Source organism: Tachyglossus aculeatus, chromosome 2 (assembly GCF_015852505.1).
Source record: "Tachyglossus aculeatus isolate mTacAcu1 chromosome 2, mTacAcu1.pri, whole genome shotgun sequence".
Classification (NCBI taxonomy): Eukaryota; Metazoa; Chordata; class Mammalia; order Monotremata; family Tachyglossidae; genus Tachyglossus; species Tachyglossus aculeatus.
Window position 1 is genome coordinate 102,331,439 of NC_052067.1, and position 22,995 is coordinate 102,354,433.

A 22,995-nucleotide genomic window follows, 5' to 3' on the forward strand; every position below is an offset into this window, starting at 1 on the left:
GACCAAGGTTGCCAACTGTTCAGGCTAACAGCTGGAATAAAAATGATCGGCGTTCAAAGCATTTTACTAACAGGTCTAAAGTGGCAGAGGGCAGGCAGCTCACCTGAATTTATGGACCTCAAAGTATTTTTATGGGCCTTATCAACAAGTTTTTACAAACTGTCTGAGAATTTATGGATGGTTGGCAACTATTTCGTCCTTGAAATCTAGGTATACCTTGGGAATTATAGAATTTGTCCTTTATTTCCAATCCTCTGTGCCTCTGTTGTTTCTATTTCTTGAACTGCCCAAAGAAAGACTTTAGTCTGAAGCATCAAATGAGAAAGTTGTTCTCTAAGCTGTTCTTTTTGGTGTCAGTCTGAATGAATGTGAAATATTTATTGGTAAATCTAATGTGTTCTGGCTGTTGTTGAAGATTCATTCATTCAATTCAGTTATATTTATTGAGCGCTTACTGTGTGCAGAGCACTGTACTAAGTGCTTGGGGAGTACAAGTCGGCAACATATAGAGACAGTCCCTACCCAACAATGGGCTCACAGTCTAGAAGGGGGAGACAGACAACAAAACAAAACTATGTGACCTCTAAATCCTTCCATCATGGGCAAATTTCTCTTCATTCTCTTCCTATTTCTGGAGTTGAACTGCTCAGGTGACTTCTGACACTTGTCTGATGTGTGACTTTGAGACCCAGAAAACTTGTGACTTGCTCAGTTACCCCATCTGTAAAATGGGGATTAACATTGTGAGCCCCAATGTGGAATGTGAACTTTGTCCAACCCGATTAGCCTGTATCTATGCTGCACTTAGTACCGTGCCTGGCATGTAAGCACTTAAATACCATTTAAAAAAAGCACAAGAAACCTCACTTTAATAATAATGATTATTATTATTGTAGTACTTATTAAGTGCTTATGTGCTAAGCAGTCTACTAAATGCTGGGGTGGAAAAAATTTGTGCTGGACACAGTCCCTGTCCCATGTTGGGCTCAATCTCAATTTACAGATGAAGTAACTGATGCCAAGATAAGTGAAGATGTTGAGTCAAATTCCATAGGCAATGAATAATTCGACTATACACCTCCAAAATGCTAGAGTGAAGTAAAGTACAAATACACAAGAGCTTCTGAATGAAATAAAAAAGGAAACATTACACCATCATCATCAATCGTATTTATTGAGTGCTTACTATGTTCATCTTCCAGATATTACTCTTTCTCTGAGTCCCCGCTTGAATTGTTTCAGGATGGAATCAGAAAAAAAGAAATGTTTGGAAGAAGGACATTTTGTGCAAGTTGTAAAAATGATTTCACATTCCCAAATTAAGCAAGGGATGATAGGAGATTTAGCCGAATCTGCTGAGGAAATGGGAAAACCTGCTGGGAGTGGACAGGAGCCTTTAAACAAAGGAAGGCTTGCTGACTTGTGAATTTCAAATATTTTCTGAGTTCTGAGTGGGCAGATTCAAAGAACTTTCTCCTGGACTTTTAGTACTCCACTATTTGCGTAGTGCTGCCAACAATCGCCCAGGGAAGGAGGGTTGGTAATTCAGTAGCTTTAATCATTTAAAATTCTCCCCTCTAACAAGGCTCATGTGAGCATGCTATTAGAGAACAATTCTGCATTGACCCCAAGGGACTAATGACTAACTGTAATAGATTCCCCCCCCCTTCTCATTTATATGATTTATGGCTCACCAGGTTATGGGTTATGTCATTTGGGTAATATATTTTCTAAGATGTAGTATATAATTTCTTCCAATTTAGAATATTAGGAAAATGTGTTTCTATTCCATTGAGCATAGACTTTTTTTACACTCTTCAACCATTTGTTCATTTCAAGGAAAATGGTAATGTAGAGAACATCTGAGTCCTTTGGGCTTCTTCCTTTGCTTCCTAGTTTCTGTATAGACATGTCCCATGTCAAAGACACGTTGACACTTTAATGATTTCTGCCAGCCATTTCCTACCTGGAATTTGCAGTTGATTGTGATGTAATCATCTTGCCAGAAGTTCCTTTAGTTGGCATCAAAGAATTCCCAACTTTACGTTTTCCAGAAGTCTAAGGCAAATTTTTCCACTTGGTTAACTCTATAACCCTGAAATCATATAATTCCATATCGTGCTTCATTTCTGGTGAGGCATTCAAAGCCCTCTGCCAATATCTTGTTGGGTTTCATGGTAGCGTGGGGAGAAAGGAAGAATATTCCTGTTGTCCCCATTTTCTGGATGGAGAAATTAAGGCCCAGGGTAAACTCCTTGTGGATAAACTCCATGTCCTCCAATTCTATATTATTGTGCTCTCCCAAGTGCTTAATACAGTGCTCTGAACACAGCTAGTACTCAATATATACAGTTGGTTGGTTGGTTGATAAGCAACAGAGCAGACCCTAGGGCCTGCCTCTGTTTTTGTTTTGTTTTTTATATGGCATTTGTTAGGCGCTGTGTTCCAGGAGCTGTACTAAGTGCTGGGATGGATACGAGCTAATCAGGTTGGATACAGTCCATGTCCCACATGGGGATCACAATCTTAATTCCTATTTTATTATTTCATAGATGAGGTAACTGAGGCACAGAGAAGCAGAGTGACTTTCCCAAGGTAATGCAGCAGGCAATTGGTGGAGCTGGGATTACAACCCAGGTCCTTCTGACACCCAGGCCTGTGTTCTATCCACTATGTTACACTGCTTCTAACACATCAGTAGAATATTGTCGTATTAGGGTTTCTGCTGTGTTCAGGGTAATATATTGGATGATTACCAGGTGCAGAGCATTGTACAAGGCATTCAAAAACATACAATGAAAGTGAAATGATATTAGTGGTATTGGTTAACAACTTAAACTGTACAAAATGCTGGAGTAGATACAAAATAAGTGGATCAGACACAGCCCTGTCCCACATGGGGCCCCCAATCTAAGGAGAGGGAGGATAGGGTTCTTATTCTGATTTTACAGATCAAGAAACAGAGGCCTAAAAAAGTGACTTGCCTAAGATCACTCAAGAGGTGAGTGATGGAGTCAGAATTAGAACTCAAGACTCCTGACTCCCAGTCCGGAGCTCTTTCAAGTGTGTCTTACTGCTTCTAGGAAACAGTGTGGCTTAGTGGCTAGAACAGGGGCCTGGGAATCAGAAGACCCTGGGTTCTAATCCCGGCTCTGCCACCTGTCTGTTGTGTGATCATGGGAAAATCACTTCACTTCTCAGTTCCCTCATCTGTAAAATGGGGATTAAGAATACAAGCCCCATGTGGGCAGGGACTGTATCCAACCTGATTTACTTGTATCTACTTCATCGCTTGAAACAGTGCTTGGCACACAGTAAGTGCTCAATTAGTACCATGATTATTATTCTCCAAGGCTCAGTCCCTGCCCTCTAGGACATTACACGCTAATGGAGAAGCCTACACTCTCAAGGCCCAGCTTTTCTGGTTAAATCCGAGGTCGGCTCAGATGATGGAGCTCCTAATCTTAATAGTAATAATAACGGTGTTTGTTAAGAGCTTACTATGTGCCAGACACTGTACTAAGTGCTGCGGTGGATACAAGCAAATTGGGTTGGACACAGTCTTTGTCCCTCGTGGGGCTCACAGTCTCAATCCTCATTTTATAGATGAAGAAACTGAGGCACCGAAGTGAAGTGACTTGTCCAAAGTCACACGGCTGATGTGGTGGAACTGGAATTAGAACCCATGACCTGACTCCCATGCCCATGCTCTATCCACTGTGCCGTGCTGCCCAAGAGGAGTTCCCTCTGCTCAAGAGGAGTTCCCTCTACCCCTACCCCCAACCCACACACCTCTCACGAGAGCCTCTTAAGTGGGTGACCCGCCCAGAGATGTCCGGTCATGCAGGCTGATGCTGGGTTTCTCCTTGCCAACCTTTGGGTCATCTCATTCCAGGTGGTGCCCTGCTGTGTCCAACGCACCCCAAAACCACTGCCGAGGAGCCTCCCCTGGCCCTGCCATGAAACCGAACCTGAAGCAGTGGAAACAGCTGATGCTTTTTGGGATATTCGCCTGGGGGCTCCTGTTTTTGGCCATCTTCATCTACTTTGCCGACAGCAACCCCACCGCGTCTGTCCCCAGCGCCTTCTACGAGGAGCCCCGCAGGCTCCTGCCCGTGCAGGGGAAGCAGAGGGTCATCATGGGCGCCGGGCCAGAGCCGGCCTTTCCCGAGGGCGAGGCGCGATGCGGGACGCTCCTCTGCGCCGACCTCCCCGACTCCCTCTGGCCCGAGCCGGAAGACGTCGGGGAAATCGAAGAAGAGTTTTTCTCCCTTCAGGTTCAGAGAGGGCGGGGGTCCCCAGGGGCGCTCAGTCCCGCCACCGGAGACTCCTCGTTCACCGCCGACCGGCTTGGGCCTCGTGGCCGGGTCGGGCGCGGGGTGAGCCTGGGTTCTGCCGGGGAGCAGGGCCCTGGGGAGGGCCTCTTCCGCGTCCCCCGGAAGAGGACAAAGAAGAGACGCTCGAAGCGTGGGAGGAGCCGGCCGCCGGAGGAAACGGACGAGTGGGAAAGGCTGTACAGCAGCGCCATGTCACGCTCCTTCCTTTACCGGCTCTGGAAGGGCAACGTATCGTCGAGGATGCTGAACCCCCGCCTGCAGAAAGCCATGAAGGACTACGTGAGCATCAACAAGCACGGCGTGCGCTTCCAGGGCCCGAGGAACGCCAGGCTGACCGGAGAGCAGCTGCTGTGCCAGCTCAAGGACCGCGTGCGCGTCAGGACGTTGGATGGGAAGGAGGCCCCCTTCTCGGCCCTCGGGTGGGACAAGCACGTCCCACGGACTCCCCTGGGCAAGCTGTATCCCCGCGGATTCGGGAGCTGTGCCGTGGTCATGTCTGCGGGGGCCATCCTCAATTCGTCCTTAGGCGCGGAGATAGGTGGGTCCTGTTACCTTCTGGGAGATGGGAAGGGAAGGATGTGGGCTGGATCGGTGGGAGGGGGCAGGTGGGCTTGTTCAATCCCTAACTGTCTAGCCTTTATACCCAGCATTGGTTATGATTTTGGTGTGATAGGCCTTTCTTTTCCTCTAACGGTTTCTGGAGCACTGCAGAATGCTGCTCCTCCCTCCACTCTCACACTCTTCCCACACCACGTAATTTGAATGACCCAAATATCTAAGTCTCCTCATTCTTCTCTGCTGCTTCACATCCTGCCTCCCAGGATGTCTCTGTCCGTCATAAACCAAGATGGGTCTGTACGTCATACTGAGAAGCATAGTGGCCCAGTGGATAGAGCACGGGGCCTGGGAATCAGGACCTGAGTTCTAATCCCAGCTCTGTCACTTGTCTGCTGTGTGACCCTGGGCAACTCACTTAGCTTCTCTATGCCTCAGTTACTTCATCTGTAAAATGGGGATTAAGACTGTGAGTCCCATGTGGAATGGAGACTCTGTCCAACCTGATTTGCTTGTATCCACCCCAGCGTTAGTACAGTGCTTGGCACATATTAAGCGCTTAATAAACACCACAATTGTTATTACATGAAACAGGTAGCTCTTATTGCTGGGGGGGACACTCTGATAGTCTGCTAACACTCAATCATTAAGTATATTGAGCACTTACTGTAGGCCGAGCACTGTACTAAGTGCTAGGGAGAGAACAATAGATTAGTGTTGATAGACATGTCCCTCCCCACAGTGAGCTAATCAATCAATCATATTTATTGAGCGCTTAATGTGTGCAGAGCACTGTACTAAGCGCTTGGGAAGTACAAGTTGGCAACATATAGAGACAGTCCCTACCCAACAGTGGGCTCACAGTCTGGAAGGGGGAGACAGAGAACAAAACCAAACATACTAACAAAATAAAATAGAATAGATATGTACAAGTAAAATAAATAGAGTAATAAATATGTACAAACATATGTACATATATACAGGTGCTGTGGGGAAGGGAAGGAGGTAAGATGGGGGGATGGAGAGGGGGATGGGGGGAGAGGAAGGAAGGGACTCAGTCAAGCCCAAGCTCTAACACAGCCCAAGCACCATTCATTCATTCATTCAATCATATTTATTGAGCGCTTACTGTGTGTAGACCTCTGTACTAAGCACTTGGGAAGTACAAGTTGGCAACATATACAGACGGTCCCTACCCAACAACAGGCTTAGGCTAAAATCAGACTGGGATCAACCCCCCAGTTTCTTACAAAGTGACAGGAACCTAGAAGCCATTGAGGAGAACTAATTCCTCCTGCTGCCAGAGGTTTGAAAGTGTCTGTGAAGGCCCACAATTTTCCAGACTTCAGAGGGAGGTAGATTTGCTTCTGGCCATCAGCAACCATTTTGGGAACTTGACTGTCTTTTTGTCAAGAAGACCTTGCTGAAGTCTTTTGAGAGCCCTGTCCCATGCTGCCAGTTGTGAATTCCCTGATTGCTTCGGTCTCAACTTGGAGGGCCATACAAAAGGCGACTGTACATCAATCTCATTTAATGAGCACTTACTGAGTGCAGAACACAGTAATTAGCACTTGGGAGAGTACAATATAACAGACCATAGACACATTCCCGGCCCATTACAAGGTTACAGTCTATAAGGGGAGAGAGTAATGTAAAAAAAATTATGAATATATACCTAAGTGGAATAGTGCCTAGAGCATGAGTTTGGGAGTCAGAAGACTATGAGTTCTAATCCTGGCTCTGCCACTTGCCTGCTGTGTGACCTTGGTCAAGTCACTTAACTTCTCTGCGCCTGTTACCTCATCTGTAAAATGAGGATTAAGACTGAGCCCCACATGGGACAACCTGATTATCTTGTATCTACCCCAGTGCTTAGAACAGTGCATGGCACACAGTAAGCGCTTAACAAATGCCATCATCTTCATAAGTGCTGTGGGGTGAAGGGAGGGGTTAATAAAGGGTCACAGTGCAAGTGTGACTAGAAGGGAGTGGGAGAAGTGGAAATGAGGGCTTAGTCACCAATAGATCGGGGGCCCAGAATCATCAGACAGATATGCATGCGTGCATTTGCGTGCGCACACACACACTCCCTCCACCCACCCTCCCTCCCCCAAGACATGCAACTTTGGTTCCAAATTGGGGAGCTATTTTTGCTATATTGTACTCTCCCAAGCGCTTAGTATATTGCCTTGCACATAGCTCACTGTGGCCAGAGAATGTATCTGTTCATTGCTATATTGTACTCTCCCAAGCACTTATTACAGTGCTTTGCACAAACTAAGCACTCAATATGATGGAATGAATGAATGTCTCAGGTGGGATTATTCTGTATCCCAAATCCTGATATTTAACCCAGTCCCGTTCCCACTCCCCACCTCCCAGGGGCTTGCTTTTTTGGCAGACCACATCCGCAGAGTTATGCCACGCCAGTTAGAACTCCTGGCATCAATGTCCACAGAGCTTCTGTCCTATTCTCATTATCTAGAAGCTCCAACAGTGTCCTTCACACATTTAGCACTCAGAAAATACTGATTGATTGTAAATTCTCACCAGTGTTCCCTTTCTGAACTTCTCTCATAGTGTTACACTCTCCCCTCGGCCCCTGTAGATCTCCTTTACATATTTAAATATTGGCCAGGTCCTGGTGTGTTAGAGACCCTCTTAGGGAGGAAATGTCATGCCCTGATCTGCATGGGACAAATGGAATTAATGATGTTTATTGAGAGCTTTCAGGGCAGAGCACTCTCCTAGATGTTCAGGAGAGTAAAATGCAATAGAGTTGGTAGACATGATCCCTGTCCTCAAGGAGCTTACAGTCAAAAAGCTGGCTGTGCCAATCAATAAATCAATCAGTGGTACTGAGCCCTTACTATGTACAGAGCACTTAGGAGTGTTCAAATGCAGATAGTATGTTAGACAAAACAGAATTAATTATAGCTATAAAGCCCTGTATTTATGAGGCACTCTCCTCTAAGATTTCAATGCTTTTGTGAGCAGGCATTGTCTAATTTAACTGATTAGGCCTTCTGGAGCTCTTGGGAGAGGGCAGGAATCATGATTCCCATTTGCGTGTAGGGGAAACTGAGGTGAAAAGCCACTTGCTCCGTTCCATTTGGCCGGGCTTCAGACCAGTATCAGTCTGCCCAGTGCCCTGTTCATGAGGCCATACTGCCTCACTGCCATTTTTATTTCTGGTATTTAAGTGCTTATTACGTGCCAGGCACTGCATTAAGTGCTAGGGTAGATACGAGTAAAACGGGTTGGACACAGTCCCTGTCCCATGTGGGGCTCACAGCCTTAATCCCCATTTTATAGATGAGGTACCTGAGGTCCAGAGAAAGTAAATGACTTGAGCAAGGTCACACAGCAGACAAGTAGCGGAGGCGGAATTAAAACCCAACTCTTTCTGCTTCCCAGTTCCATGCTGAATCCACTAAGCCACAACTGCTTTAGGACTCTGTCTTTGCAGACAACTAGACAGCTTGGAAACTATTTTGTGGACAGGGATCAATCAATGGTATTTATCGAGTACTTACTGTGTGCAGAGCACTGTACTAAGCCCTATTCACCAGGAGCTTTCAGTTTAGAGGCTTTGTGTCTACCAACTTGTAATGTACTCTCCCAAGTGCTTAGCACTGCACCCAGCAAGTGCTCAATAAATATGATTGACCGGAAACAAGGAAAAGTCTAGTATCATCCAAAGTCAGTAGTCTCGTTTCAGAGGTAATGGTGAGGAGCATCAAAAAAAGACAATCTTACTGCTGCCCAGACATACTTGGGCCTACAGCTGTCCTCAGCCTCTCCTCCTCCTGGTACTGTCCTCAGTACTAACTGGGCATATAAATTCAGTCCCTGCTTCTGGCTTTGTCTGTTCTGCTTCTGGCAATGTAAGAGAACTCCAAGTGAGGGAAGGTGGGACTGGAAGGGGGGAGGCCAAGGGCCTGCCTGGTGGTGGAGTGGTCTTGTCGTGAGTCTTCTAGACTGTGAGCCCACTGTTGGGTAGGGACTGTCTCTATATGTTGCCAACTTGTACTTCCCAAGCGCTTAGTACAGTGCTCTGCACACAGTAAGCACTCAATAAATACGATTGATTGATTGATTGATTGAGCCAGCCCAGGAGTCAGTACTAGACCTCTGAGACAGCAATCTGGGGTCTGCGTTCTTCTGGCCTCTGCCCACCCCAGCCAGGCCCAGAGCCAGCTGTTCCCTCTCCCCTCTAGAATAGTCCAATGCCGAAGTCCAAGTGCAGGACTGGTCATCTTTAGAGGCCCTGGCGAGTGTGGGGCTGCACCTTGGGCTTTATGAATGTGTCCTTGGCACAAAGCTGTCACCTACTTCCTTCTAGTCTGAGAACCACACCTGCCACATGGCATCATAGGGATCCCAGACCATGGGCGCCAGCCTAAACTGTAATATACTAATTGTGGTGTTTAAGTGCTTACTATGTGCCAGACAATATACTAAGCGGTGGGGAGGCCGTCGACCCCCGGCCCACGTCATCCCCCGAGCCTGGAATGCCCTCCCTCTGCCCATCTGCCACGCTAGCTCTCTTCCTCCCTTCAAGGCCCTACTGAGAGCTCATCTCCTCCAGGAGGCCTTCCCAGACTGAGCCCCTTCCTTCCTCTCCGCCTCGTCCCCCTCTCCATCCCCCTCATCTTACCTCCTTCCCTTCCCCACGGCACCTGTATATATGTTTGTACATATTTATTACTCTATTTATTTTACTTGTACATATCTATTCTATTTTATTTTGTTATTATGTTTGGTTTTATTCTCTGTTTCCCCCTTTTAGACTGTGAGCCCACTGTTGGGTAGGGACTGTCTCTATATGTTGCCAACTTGTAAGTACAAGTATTTTCCCCAGCGCTTAGTACAGTGCTCTGCACACAGTAAGTGCTCAATAAATACGATTGATTGATTGATTGAGGATAATGGTCCCTGACCCACATGGGGCTCACGGTCCTAATCCCCATTTTACAGATGAGGGAACTGAGAAGTGAAGTGACTTGCCCAGGGTCACACAGCATACATGTGGCAGAGCCGGGATTAGAACCCAGGTCCCTTCTGAGTCCCAGGCCCATGCTCTATCCACTAGACCACACTGCTTTGGATGTGACCAGATTTGGGTTTGACACTTTAATGGGCCCAACTTCTGGGCCCTGAGGCCTCGGGATAGCAAACAATGGTATTTATTGAGCACTTACTGTGTTCAGGGTACTGTACTAAATGCTTGGGAAAATACAGTATATACATCTGCTTAGCGAAACAAGCCCAGGCTTGGGAGTCAGAGGTCATGGGTTCTAATCCCCACTCTGCCACTTATCAGCTGTGTGACTTTGGGCAAGTCACTTAACTTCTCTGGGCCTCTTCAGTTACCTCATCTATAAAATGGGGATGAATAATAATAATGATGGTATTTGTTAAGCACTCACTATTCATTCATTCATTCAATCATATTTTTTGAGCGCTTACTGTGTGCAGAGCACCAAATTAAGCATTTGAGAAGGATGAGTCAGCAACATATAAAGATGGTGCCTACTCAACAACGGGCTCACAGTCTAGAAGGGGGAGACAGACAACAAAACAAAACATGTAGACAGGTGTCAAAATATTCAGAACAAATAGAATTAAAGTTACATTCACATCATTAACAAAATTAATAGAATAGTAAATATGTACAAGTAAATAGAGTAATAAATCTGTACAAATATATACAAGTGCTATGGGGATGGTAAGGGAGTAGGGCAGGGGGGATAGGGAGGAGGAGAGGGAAAAGGGGGCTCAATCTGGGAAGGCCTTCTGGAGGAGGTGAGCTCTCAGTAGGGCTTTGAAGGGAGGAGGAGAGCTAGCTTGGCAGATGTGTGGAGGGAGGGCATTCCAGGCCAGGGGAAGGATGTGGGATGGGGTCGACGGCGGGACAGGCAAGAACGAGGTACAGTGAGGAGGTTAGTGGCAGAGGAGTGGAGGTTGCGGACTGGGCTGTAGAAGGAGAGAAGGGAGGTGAGGTAGGAGGGGGGCGAGGTGATGGACAGCCTTGAAGCCGAGAGTGAGGAGTTTTTGCTTTATGTGTAGGTTGACTGGTAGCCACTGGAGATTTTTGAGGAGGGGAGTAAGATGCCCAGAGCGTTTCTGCACAAAGATAATCTGGGCAGCAGAGTGAAGAACAGACTGAAGTGGGGAGAGACAGGAGGATGGGAGATCAGAGAGGAGGCTGATGCAGTAGTCCAGTCCGGGAAGGATGAGAGATTGAAACAGCAAGGTAGTGGTTTGGATGGAGAGGAAAGGGCGGATCTTGGCAATGGTGTGGAGGTGAAACCAGCAGGTTTTGGTGACAGATTGGATGTGTGGGGTGAACGAGAGAGCAGAGTCGAGAATGACACCAAGGTTGTGGGCTTGTGAGATGGGAAGGATGGTAGTGCCGCCATCTACTATGTACAGTCTTAATCCCCAGTTTACAGATGAGGGAACTGAGGCACAGAGAAGTTAAGTGATTTGCCCAAAGTCACATAACTGACAAGTGGCAGAGCTGGGATTAGAACTCATGACCATGAAGACTGTGAGCCCCACATGGGACAACCTGATTACCTTGAATCTACCCCAGAACTGAAAACAGTGCTTGGCACATAGTAAGTGCTTAACGAATACTGTAATTATTATTATTATTATTATTATTATTATTATTATTATTATTATTATTATACAACTGATGCTAGCCTCTCCAATCTTCTCCTGTCCCTGTCCTCAGTGCTTAACTGGACATCTAAATCAATTCCTTGCACCTGGCTTTGTCTATTGCTTAAGGAGAAAGAACGCCAAGGGAAGGAAGCAGACATTTAACAGGTGTTCCCCCTTCCTGTTGCTCCCAGCTTTGCTTTGGCATCGGGCTGTTAGTTGCATGCAATCTCTCGGTTACTGAGAGGAAGAAGAACCCTTTTTACACATATGTCTCATGAGTCAGAGAGGAAACAGCTCACACACTCTGATGGGAGTGTTAGGGTTGGACCCGGTATGGCTCTCATGGTTACAAAGCCATTCATTTATTCAATTGTATTTGAGTGCTTACTGAGTGCAGAGCACTGAACTAAGCTCTTGGGAGAGTACAATACAACAATAAACAAACAACCTGATTCGCTTGTATCCACCCCAGTGCTTAGTACAGTGCCCGGCACATAGCGCTTAACAAACGCCATTAAAAATAACAACAATAAACACCCACATTCCCTACCCACAAGGAGCGTACAGGCTAAAGGGAGCTTACACCTGCTGAGACCCTAGAAACTGACTTGTAGCTACTAGCAGAAAAGGTGGAAACTCTTTCTGTCATTCAGCCTGGATTTAGAAAGCAGCATGGCCTCGTGGATAAGAGTGTCCGCCTGGGAGTCAGAAGGTCATGGGTTCTAATCCTGGCTCCACCACTTGTCTGCTGTGTGACCTTGGGCAAGTCACTTCACTTCTCTGGGCCTCAGTTTACCCCATCTGTAACGTGGAGATTAAGACCGTGAGCTCCATGTGGGACAGGGACTGTGTCCAACCTGATTAGCTTGTATCTACCCCAGCGCTTAGAACAGTGCCTGGCACACAGTAAGAGTTTAACAACTATCATCATCATCATTTACTGGGTATAGGGACTGCCAGTGGATTTGGGCCAGGCTGGTTTTCCCTGGCCTTTGGGGTTCTAGTCTACAAATTTGTGACTTTCCACCAAGGAGGAAGGGAGGGGGAGCTTTTCAGAGACATTTTCTGTCTCTGAAAGACAGTAAGATCAGAAAACTCAGGCAAACCTGCCCCATCTCTGACTCACTGAGCAAATCAAATGCAAAATGTCATGTGTGTCCCGGAGGGAAATATATTTCTCTTGTTTTCCCTTAGCGCCCTCTTGTGTTTTCCCCAAATGATCCCATAGTCTGTGGTCCCTAACTCATCACCTGAGCCACCCGCTAAATTGTTTCCGAAAGGTGATCCATCGCTGAGACACTCATGAAACCCTTTATCTTGGATGTGCTATTTTAAAGGCAGCATTACACTTCAGTTCTTCAGATCACCTCATGGGTTTGGTTTTCAGATTTGACGAAAAGGGAGAGAAAGTATCATCATCATCAATCGTATTTATCGAGCGCTTACTATGTGCAGACCACTGTACTAAGCGCTTGGGAAGTACAAATTGGCAACATATAGAGACAGTCCCTACCCAACAGTGGGCTCACAGTCTAAAAGGGGGAAGTATGGCAGGCGTATGGGTTTGTAGCAAACCTGAGTCCATTTCCTGTCAGAAAACCCAGAGCAATTGGGTACTATTTGGGTAATTCCCTCAATTCTCCTCTTTGCTAGAGATGACAGAACCGTTGGGAACTTTTGACCAACCACAAGCATTCTGGTCCAGGCCCAGGAGTGTGGACCTGCATCTGACCCAAAATCTGGCCAGACACTACAGAATCTGACCTCACTACCTGGAATGCAGGGTCGTGCATGCTACCCATTCAATCGGTTGTACTTACTGAGCGCTTACTGTGTGCAGAGCACTGTACAAAGCACTTGGGAGAGTACGGCATTACAGAGGTGGTTGCCCACAATGAGCCTACAGTCTAGAGCGGGAGAGCAACATTAATATAGGTGAATAAATTATGGATGCATACATAATTGCTATGGGGATGAGGAAGTGGTGGGTACAAGTCCATGGGCAAGGGTGGTGCAGAAGGGAGTGGGAGAAGAGGAAATGATGGTTTAGGGAAGGCTTCTTGGAGGAAATTTTATTTTTCATAAATTCTTGAAGATGGCAAGAGTGATTGTGCATTGGCAATTCAGTTTCTTGTCTGGGTGGCCAAGTGACAGCACCCTCCCCTAAATCTGGACAGTTTTATGAAGTATGTTTGCAGGATATGGAAATGCCATATGCACCTTAAAGCTACAGCAATTCATTTTGAGCATCTTTAATGTTAGAGCATAGCAGGAGAATCAAATATTACTGGGGAGTAGATTGGGCTGCTATCCAAATGACAGCATCTTGGAATTGAATGAATGTTCACTTTTTTTATAGTATTTGATAAGCACATACTATGTGTTAGGCACTATACTAAGCGCTGAGGTAGGTACAAGCTAATCAGGTTGGACACAGTCCCTGGCTTACATGGGTCTCACAATTTTATTCCCCATTTTACAGATGAGGTAACTGAGGCAGAGAGAAGTTAAGTGACTTGCCCAAGGTCACACAACAAACAAGTGGCAGAGCCAGGATTAGAATCCAGGTCCTTCTGACTCTTAGAACTGTGCCCTATCCACTAGGCAACCCTGCTTTGCTCATGATCAGATCATTCTTTCTCTTAACAAATGCTGGGGAGTGGCTGAAAAAGTTCCGCAAAAAAGATACCATTTTGACTGTGGTGAATGTTGAATTTTGAGTTTGCAGTCTAGATTGTTTCATTCTACAGAGGAAAAAAAAAGTATGTCTATTGCTTATCTGCCCTTAGATGCTCATGATGCAGTTTTACGATTTAACTCTGCTCCTACACACGGTTATGAAAAAGATGTTGGGAATAAAACGTCCCTGCGCATCATTAACTCTCAGGTAAGACTGACTCCCCAGATGCTATGCCAACAGAGCGTTTATGTGATGCAGAGACCCATCTCTGAATGCTCTCCTAAGCTCTTAGTGCAGTGCTTTGCGCACAGTGAGCCCTCAATATATATGATTGAATGAATGAATGACGAGTGGTTCCCAGAAGAATGGTGCTGAATTCTGGTGTTTTAGACTTCCAGAAGGATGGCACTGACCACTGAAGACGTTAGGAAGGAGATGGATGTAACGTTGAAGAGAATGAGTCAGGAGTGGAAAAATCACCTGATGAAATAATTTGTTTCCTGGCCTTTGCCAGAAGGAAATGGAATCTGGGTTAGGGAAGAGGTTACATGTAGAATCCTGGGTGGAAGATAATTTTGTCGGGCTTTTTTATGGTATTTGTCAAACAGTTACTATGTATCAGACACTGCTCTAAGTGCTTTGGTAGATACAAGTTAATTAGGTTAGACACAGCAACTGTCTCTCATGGGACTCAGTCTATGGAGGAGGGAGAATAGGAGAACTGAGGCACAGAGAAGTTAAATGACTTGCCCAAGGTCACCCAGCAAGCAGTTTGCAAAACCAGCATTAGAACCCAGGTCTTCTGACACCCAGACCTCTCTGCTCTTTCTACTCGTCCAAGCTGCCTTGTAGAAACAAGGGGAAATAGAGATAAGACAAACAGGAAAAAGCAACTGATGGTAATGATGTTAAGTGCTAGTTCTATGCATATCTATGGGGTAGATGTGTAATATAATTAGAACAGACATAGTCCTTGCCCCACAGTTTTGACTGGAAGAGCTGGTATTTTATCCCCATTGTATAGATGAGGAAACAGGCCCAAGAGAAGCCAAGTGAATTGTCCAAGGTCACACCGCAAGCAAGTGGCAGAACCAGAACTAGAACTAAAATCTCCTCCCATCTCTTTGCTCTTTCTATTTAGGCTGGGCTTCAATTTGAAGCTTGTGTTTTTGTTTTTTTTCAAATAGTATTTGTCAAACACTGTTCTAAGCACTGGGGTAGATACCAGTTTGTCAGTTTGGATACAGTACCCATCCCACATGGGGTTTATGGTCTAAGTATTGTATCCCCTGTTTTACACTTGAGGAAACTGAGGCACAGAGAAGATAAACAACTTGCCCAAGGTCACCCAGTGGGCAAGTGGCAGAACCGGGATTAGAGCCCAGGTCCTGTGACTCCTAGACCTGTGATTTTTCCGCAAGGACACGCTGCTTCCTTAACTCAGACAGACTTGGGAGAGAAAAGTGGATGTCCTGGAGGGCAGCCCATCGCACAGTTTCTTTCAGTATCCTGATACCCCTGACAGAGGCAGAAGTCTGGGTTGGATGGACCATGGCCTGACCAGTTATGATGTTGCTCATAATAATAATAATGTTATTTGTTAAGCATTTACTATGTGCGAAGCACTGTCCTAAGCACTAGTGTTGATACAAAGTAATCAAGTTGTCCCACGTGGGGCTCACAGTCTTAATTCTCATTTTACATATGAGGTAACTGAGACCCAGAGAAGTTAAGTGGCTTGCCCAAGGTCACATAGCAGACAAATGGAACCCACGACCTCTATCTCCTAAGCCCAGGCTCGTGACACTAAGCCATGCTGTTCTCTTGTCTGGATGTCCAGTGTCTTTTTTTATTTGGCAAACTTTCTCCATGTGTGTGTCTCAAATTTTTTTCCCCCTCCAACTTCCAGGTTTCACCATTGGCCTATTTTTATCATTTACCCTCTGGACCACCACAGTCAGCAACCTTTGATTTGGAGACGCCAGGGTTTTGCATTCCCTATCCATTCGTCCCTGTTTTCTTAGCAAATGGGCTATAAATTTTTAAGCAACAATTTTGTTGGTGCTTAAAACCTTGAATGTTTTCTCAAAAGTCCCATTTCCTGAGTGGTAAACTAAGAGGAAAGAGCAAGTTTTGCTTTCAGCTTTCCCAGCAGAAGAGCCAGTGCATCTTTCTCTCTGTTTAGAAAGGAAGTGAAGGAGTGGGAGCAGAGGGGTAAGAAATAAAAGGTTCCTCAGAGCAGGTGAATCACTTACTCTTACTCATTTGGACCAGAATAGCTCCAGGCTGCAAATATCTCTCTTCCAAGCTCTTTCTATTGTCAATCAGTCAGTTTAAAAAAAAATGAAAGCAAGGAAAACAGATAAGCAAATACAGATGCTGCTATGTGGAATTTTTTCTCATTATTGGCAGGGAATGGGTTTGCTAATTTTGCTACTTTGTGCTCTCCCAAGCACTTAGCACTCTGCTCTGCTCATAGTGCTCAATGAACGGTCGATTATTTCAACTCTAGTCCATCTCCTTCGATATTGAGCACCCAGTTTGTGTGTGTGTGTGTGTGTGTGTGTGTGCTTGCACTTGCAGAGCACGATACTAGACACTTAGTCACATCAAATAAAAGTAGAAGATGTAGTCCCTGTCATACAATCTCCTAAGGGAAACAGGCAGACATATAAGTCGTTTCTCTCCTCCTAGCACCCACTCCTCTCCCTGGACAGTCTGTAGCCCTCAAGGAAGGCTATCACAACGCCCTCCAAAGCAGACACAAGCAGGAGGGCGCATTATTGATGTGATGGAGATAAAGCACAACATGCCAGAACAGAGTTCTGGCAAGAAAATGAAGCTGGGAGAGCTGTTCTGGTTTCACCGTTCTGGCTTCGCCGCAACTGCTCCAGAATTCAAAATCCCAGGAGGGAATTACGGGGAGCCTGGGATGGGGCAAAGGGGGAAAGAACTGGGCACCTGGGCGGTTGGCCAAAGGGCCACATTGGCTGACCCAACCGGGCTGAAGAGCATCGAGAGCCCACCTTGAAAACCTACAGCTTTGCCTCCAGTCGCCTCCCCCAGCATCACTCACTCCTTGCAAGTCTCCCAAGCCGGGGAGAAGGGAACTTCCCTATAGATGGGTTTGTGACATCTTTCCAGCCATGTCCCCTTTTGCTCAGCTGCCCATTGTTACTCCCCAGCCCAAGCCTGGTTTTCCAGGTGAAGCCAGCAGTGGTTCCTTCCCCACCCCACTCCTGTCCTCCCATTGTTGCTGTCACTGGTGCTCAGAGAGGGAGTCGGGCATGTGTTTCAGGGAGCAGTTGCCTGGACGATCTGAAAGAGGTAGAGGGTCAGCTGAAGTCCCTCAGTAGTTTGGTCATATTTATGGGGTGCTTACTGTACTAAGCTCTTGGGGAGTACAATGAAACAATAAAACAGACACATTCCCTGCCCACAACAAGCTTACAGTTTGGAGGGGGAGATGGACATTAATATAAATAAATTACCATCCCATCCCAGCCCCATAGCCCATATGCGGCCCAAGCTATGACCCTGTGCTCTCACCAGGTTGTAGGAAAACCGGTGTGGATGTGAGGGGTGAAAGTGGACAGGGATAGGAGGACTTTCTTAGGAGTTTCTGACAAGAGGAGTCCAGGGAGGAGCTAGAATATCCAGCCTCCGGTCCAACCTGATGTGTCATCCCATTATGCTGAGTGTCCACTATTACACATGATGTCATGGATGAAGTCACCTCTCAGGGTCGCACCTGGAGAGTTTCCAATACTCTACCAGTCTCGACTTTGGGAGGGAGAGTCAAGCAGAGGCCTATCCATTCCAGTCCTAGCTTGGGCAGTGACTAGCAAGTGGAAGGCAATCTGCTACAAGTTAAAACTCACCTTTGCTGGGGAGCATGGGCACGGGAAAGAGTCGAGGGTGGAGACTCAGGTTTACTGCATGGAAGGAGGCAAGGGTAAACCACTTCCATATTTTTACCAAGAAATGTTTCCATAGATATTCTGCAATCTCCCAGAACGATTGTAGATGGAGGAGGGGTGTTCTGGGAGAGATGTGTTCATGGCGTCAGTATAGGTCGGACGCAACTCAACAGCATAAGACAACAGCAATGGATGTAGGCACAAGATTTTGTTTTGTTTTGTTTTCATCCATCTGAATGAATTTGGGTGGTTTAGCCACTGCTCAAGATTCTCTGCCACATTTCCGCATGGTTGTCACAGATGATTGAAACCTAACATATCCCAAACTTGAGTGCACAAGAAGCATGAGTTGTTTGTGAGATGGGCCTGAAGTCTTGTTTTGTGTTACAGATCCTGACCAATCCAAGTCACCATTTCATTGACAATTCCTTATATAAAGATGTCATTTTAATCGCCTGGGACCCTGCTCCTTATTCTGCCAATCTAAATGTGGTAAGGATACCCTCTCTGGGCCTTCTGCCCCATCGTTCTGGTGCTGGGGAGTCAAGTACTATTCTCTGAGCCAAATCTCACCTTTTTCCTTTCAGCAGGAAATGCAGGGATTTGAGCTTTGAAGAGGTGAATGTGTCCCTCCCATCTAGGACACTGTCTTGTTTTTGAAGGTGTGAGAGAGATGACCTTCCTGGCAGGAGGAGATTTTCCCAGTGGAACATGTTTTTACCAAATATCATGGAATGTTCAGATAGGATCCCAGAGGCAAGATGCCTAGATCATGATAATAATAATAGTTAATAATGATAATAATAATAATCTTGGTATTTGTTGAGCACTTACTGTGTGCCAGGCACTGTACTAAGCACTGGGATAGATATATAGTAATCAGGTTGAACACAGTCTCTGTCCCATATGATGATGATGGTGGTATTTGTTAAGCGCTTACTATGTGCCAAGCACTGTTGTAAGTGCTGGGGTAGATATGAGGTAATTACGTTGTCCCATGTGGGGCTCACAGTCTTAATCCCCATTTTACAGATGAGGTAACTGAGACACAGAGAAGTTAAGTGACTTGCCTAAAGTCACACAGCTGACCAGTGGCAGAGCCAGGATTAGAATCCATGACCTCTGACTCCCAAGCCTGTGCTCTTTCCACTATACCATGCTGCTTTTCCCATGAGGCTCACTGTCTCAATCCCCATTTTATAGATGAGGTAACTGAGCCACAGAGAAGTGAAGTGATTTGCCCAAAGTTATACAGCAGACTAGTGATGGAGCTGGGATTAGAACTCAGGTCATTCTTATTTCCAGGCCTGGGCTCTATCCACTAGGCTGTGCTGGGTCTGGGCTGAAATAGCCTAAGAGTCCCTCTGTCTAACAGAGTGACAGCCTCTGCCTGCCACTCCATTCACCTGTCCAGCATAGCCAGATCCACCCCTCAACCCATACCCCTCCCCAGAATCCGGGCATATACCCTGCAGGAAGAATTGAAGTCTCAACATGGTCATCCTGTAACACCTAAGTTTTCAGAAATGGAGCCCAAAGATCATGTCATTTCCCAAGGGCTTTATACAACACTACAGCGATTGAGTACTTATCATGTGCAGAGCGCTGTACTAAGCACTTGGAAGAGTACAGGCCAATAGAGTTGGTAGATGCCATCCTAACCCACAAGGTGCTTACAATCTAGAAGGGGAGATGACAATAAGATAAATTACCAGTGGTATTCGATCATATTTATATGATTCCTTCCTTCTCTCCTTTTCCGTGCCCACTCTGATCCTCGGAGACTTCAGCATCCACATGGATGTCCCCAGTGACTCATCTGCCGCCCACCTTCTATCTCTCCTTGACTCTGCCAACCTCCTGCTCCACCCCATCTCGCCCACTCACCAACTTGGTCACACCCTCGACTTCATCATCTCCTACCACTGGACTATCTCCACCCTCACCAACTCTGAAATCCCTCTGTCTGATCATAACCTCTCACCTGCCTCCTCACTCACACTCCTCCCCCCTGTAAATCTATATTACTACCCCACAGAAACCTCTGCGCTCTCGACCCCATCCATCTCTCTCAGCGCATCACCCCCCACCTCACCTCCCTATCTGCTCTACCCACTCTTAATGACCAGAATACTGCTCTCAACTCCACCCTCTCTACTCAGTTCAGCTCGCTCGCTCCCCTTTCCCTTCATCACTCTCGCACCACTAACCCACAGCCTTGGATCGCTGCTGCTGTCAACCTCCTTTGCTTTTATGCTCGAGCTGCTGAACGCTGCTGGCGAAAGTCTAAACACCAAGCCAACCTTGTTCACTTGAAATTTATCCTTTCTTGCCTTAACTCTGCCCTCGCCTCTGCCAGGCAAAACTATTTATCTTCCTTTACCTATGCCCATCACCCCCATGAACTGTTCCAGACATTTAACTCCCTCCTCAAGCCCTCTGTTCCTCCCCCTCCTTCATCCCTCACCCCCAAAGATCTGGCCACGTACTTCGTTAGTATAATTAACACCATAAGGTCTGAGCTCCCCAAAGTCACCCCTCTCCCTTCTCCACCCCCCACCCGCTCTCAACCCTCTCCACTACTTTCCCATCCTTCCCAGCAGTATCTTCAGATGAGATCTCCTCCCTCCACTCAAGTGCCCCCCATCCACCTATGCTTTGGAGCCTATTCCCTCTCATCATATGAAAATTCTCACCCCTTCCCTCTTCTCCTCCTTAACTTCCAGCTTCAACCACTCACTCTCCACTGGTTCCTTCCCCTCTACCTTCAAACAGGCCCATGTTTCCCCCATCCTAAAAAAAACCCTCTTGACCCCACTGCCCCTTCTAGTTATCACTCTATCTCCCTCCTATCCTTCCCTTCCAAACTCCTAGAACAAGTCATTTACACTCTCTGCCTTGAATTCCTCAACTCCATCTCTCTCCTAGACTCCCTCGAATCTGGCTTCCATTCCCTACACTCCACTGAAACTGCCCTCTCAGAGGTCACAAATGACCTCCTTCTTGCCAAATCCTCCTACTTTATCCTAATCCTCCTTGACTTCTCAGCTGCCTTCAACACTGTGGAACTTCCCCTTCTCCTCAACATGCTATCCACCCTTGGCTTCACAGACTCCATCCTCTCCTGGTTCTCCTCTTATCTCTCTTGCCATTCATTCTCACTCTCCTTCACAGGCTCCTCCTCCCCCTCCCATCCCCTTACTGTAGGGGCTCCTCAAGGGTCATTTCTCAGGTCCCTTTCTGTTCTCCATCTATATCCACTCCCTCGGTGAACTCATTTGCTCACATGGCTTCAACTATCATCTCTACGCTGATGACATCCAAATGTACATCTCCACCCCTGTTCTCTCTCCCTCCCTCCAGGCTTGTATCTCCTCCTGCCTTCAGGACATCTCCATCTGGATATCTTCCCGCCATCTAAAACTCAACATGTCCAAGACCGAGCTCCCTATCTTCCCCCGCAAACCCTGTCCTCTCCCTGACTTTCCCATCACTGTAGACGGCACTACCATCCTTCCCGTCTCACAAGCCCGCAACCTTAGCGTCATCCTTGACTCCGCTCTCTCATTCACCCCACACATCTAATCCGTCATCAAAACCTGCTGTTATCACCTCCATAACATCGCTAAGATACGCCCTTTCCTCTCCATCCAAACCACTACCTTGCTGATTCAATCTCTCGTCCTATCCTGACTGGATTACTGCATCAGCCTCCTTTCTGACCTCCCAACCTATCCTCCTGTCTCTCCCCGCTTCAGTGTATACTTCACTCTGCTGCCTGGATTATCTTTCTACAGAAATGCTCTGGGCCTGTCACCTCCCTCCTCGAAAATCTCCAGTGGTTGCCTGTCAACCTTCATGACAAGCCAAAACTCCTCACTCTCAGCTTCAAAGGTCTCTATCACCTCGCCCCTTCCCACCTCACCTCTTCTTGCCTTCTACAGCCCAGCCCACACATTCTGCTCCTCTGCCACTAACCACCTCACCGTGCCTCGCTCTCTCCTGTCCCGCCATTGACCCCCAGCCCACGTCCTCCCCATGGCCTGGCATGCCCTCCCTCTGCACATACTCCAAGCTAGCTCTCTTCCTCCCTTCAAAGCCCTACTGAGAGCTCACTTCTTCCAGGGGGCCTTCCCAGACTGAGCCCCTCCTTTTTTCCTCTCCTTCTCCTCCTCCCTTCCACATGACCCCCCCTCCCTCCCTCTACCCTACCTCCTTCCCCTCCCCACAGCACTTGTGTATATTTGTATGTATTTATTACTCTATTAATTTTATTAGTGATGTGTATATAGCTATAATTCTATTTATTCTGATGGTATTGACACCTGTCTACTTGTTTTGTGTTGTTGTCTGTCTTCCCCTTCTAGACTGTGAGCTTGTTGTTTTGTAGGGACTGTCTCTCTATGTTGCCGACTTTGTACTTCCCAAGCGTTTAGTACAGTGCTCTGCACACAGTAAGTGCTCAATAAATACGATTGAATGAATGAATGAATGAATTGAGCATTTACCGTGTACAGAGCATTATACTAAGCATTTAGGAGACTGCAGTACAACAGTAAACAGATACATTCTCTGCCCACAATGAACTTACACCTAAGTGCCGTGGGGGTGGAGTGAAAAATCAAAATGCTAAAGGGATACAGACCCAAGTGAATAGGCAGTGCAGGAGGGAGAGTGAATAGGAGAAGTGAGGCTTAATTAGGGAAGACCTCCTTGGTAGAGCATACATCTTCCTCTTCCACGGCCAGCCCTTGGGCCTAGCCAACACTCCCAGGTCTGTGGCCAACAGGTGATGCAGGTGAGAGTAGCAGCTGGGCCTAGGGTAGCC

General features: G+C 46.7%; 1 protein-coding gene and 1 non-coding gene across 2 annotated transcripts in view; both read left to right on the forward strand.

Annotated features, from left to right (window-relative positions):
* Positions 1–3,899: 3,899 nt before the first annotated feature.
* The window catches only part of ST6GAL2 (ST6 beta-galactoside alpha-2,6-sialyltransferase 2), a 40,540-nt gene continuing 21,444 nt past the window's right edge, over positions 3,900–22,995 (forward strand). Inside the window, exons 1-3 of the mRNA XM_038741546.1 lie at positions 3,900–4,875; positions 14,357–14,454; positions 18,558–18,659. Coding sequence (XP_038597474.1) covers positions 3,960–4,875; positions 14,357–14,454; positions 18,558–18,659 — 1,116 coding nt within the window. The 5' untranslated portion in view covers positions 3,900–3,959. The remainder of the gene's footprint in view (positions 4,876–14,356; positions 14,455–18,557; positions 18,660–22,995) is intronic.
* LOC119924794 lies at positions 17,981–18,118 on the forward strand. Its single transcript, XR_005449488.1, has one exon. It is a non-coding gene; the product is annotated as a small nucleolar RNA SNORA7 (small nucleolar RNA).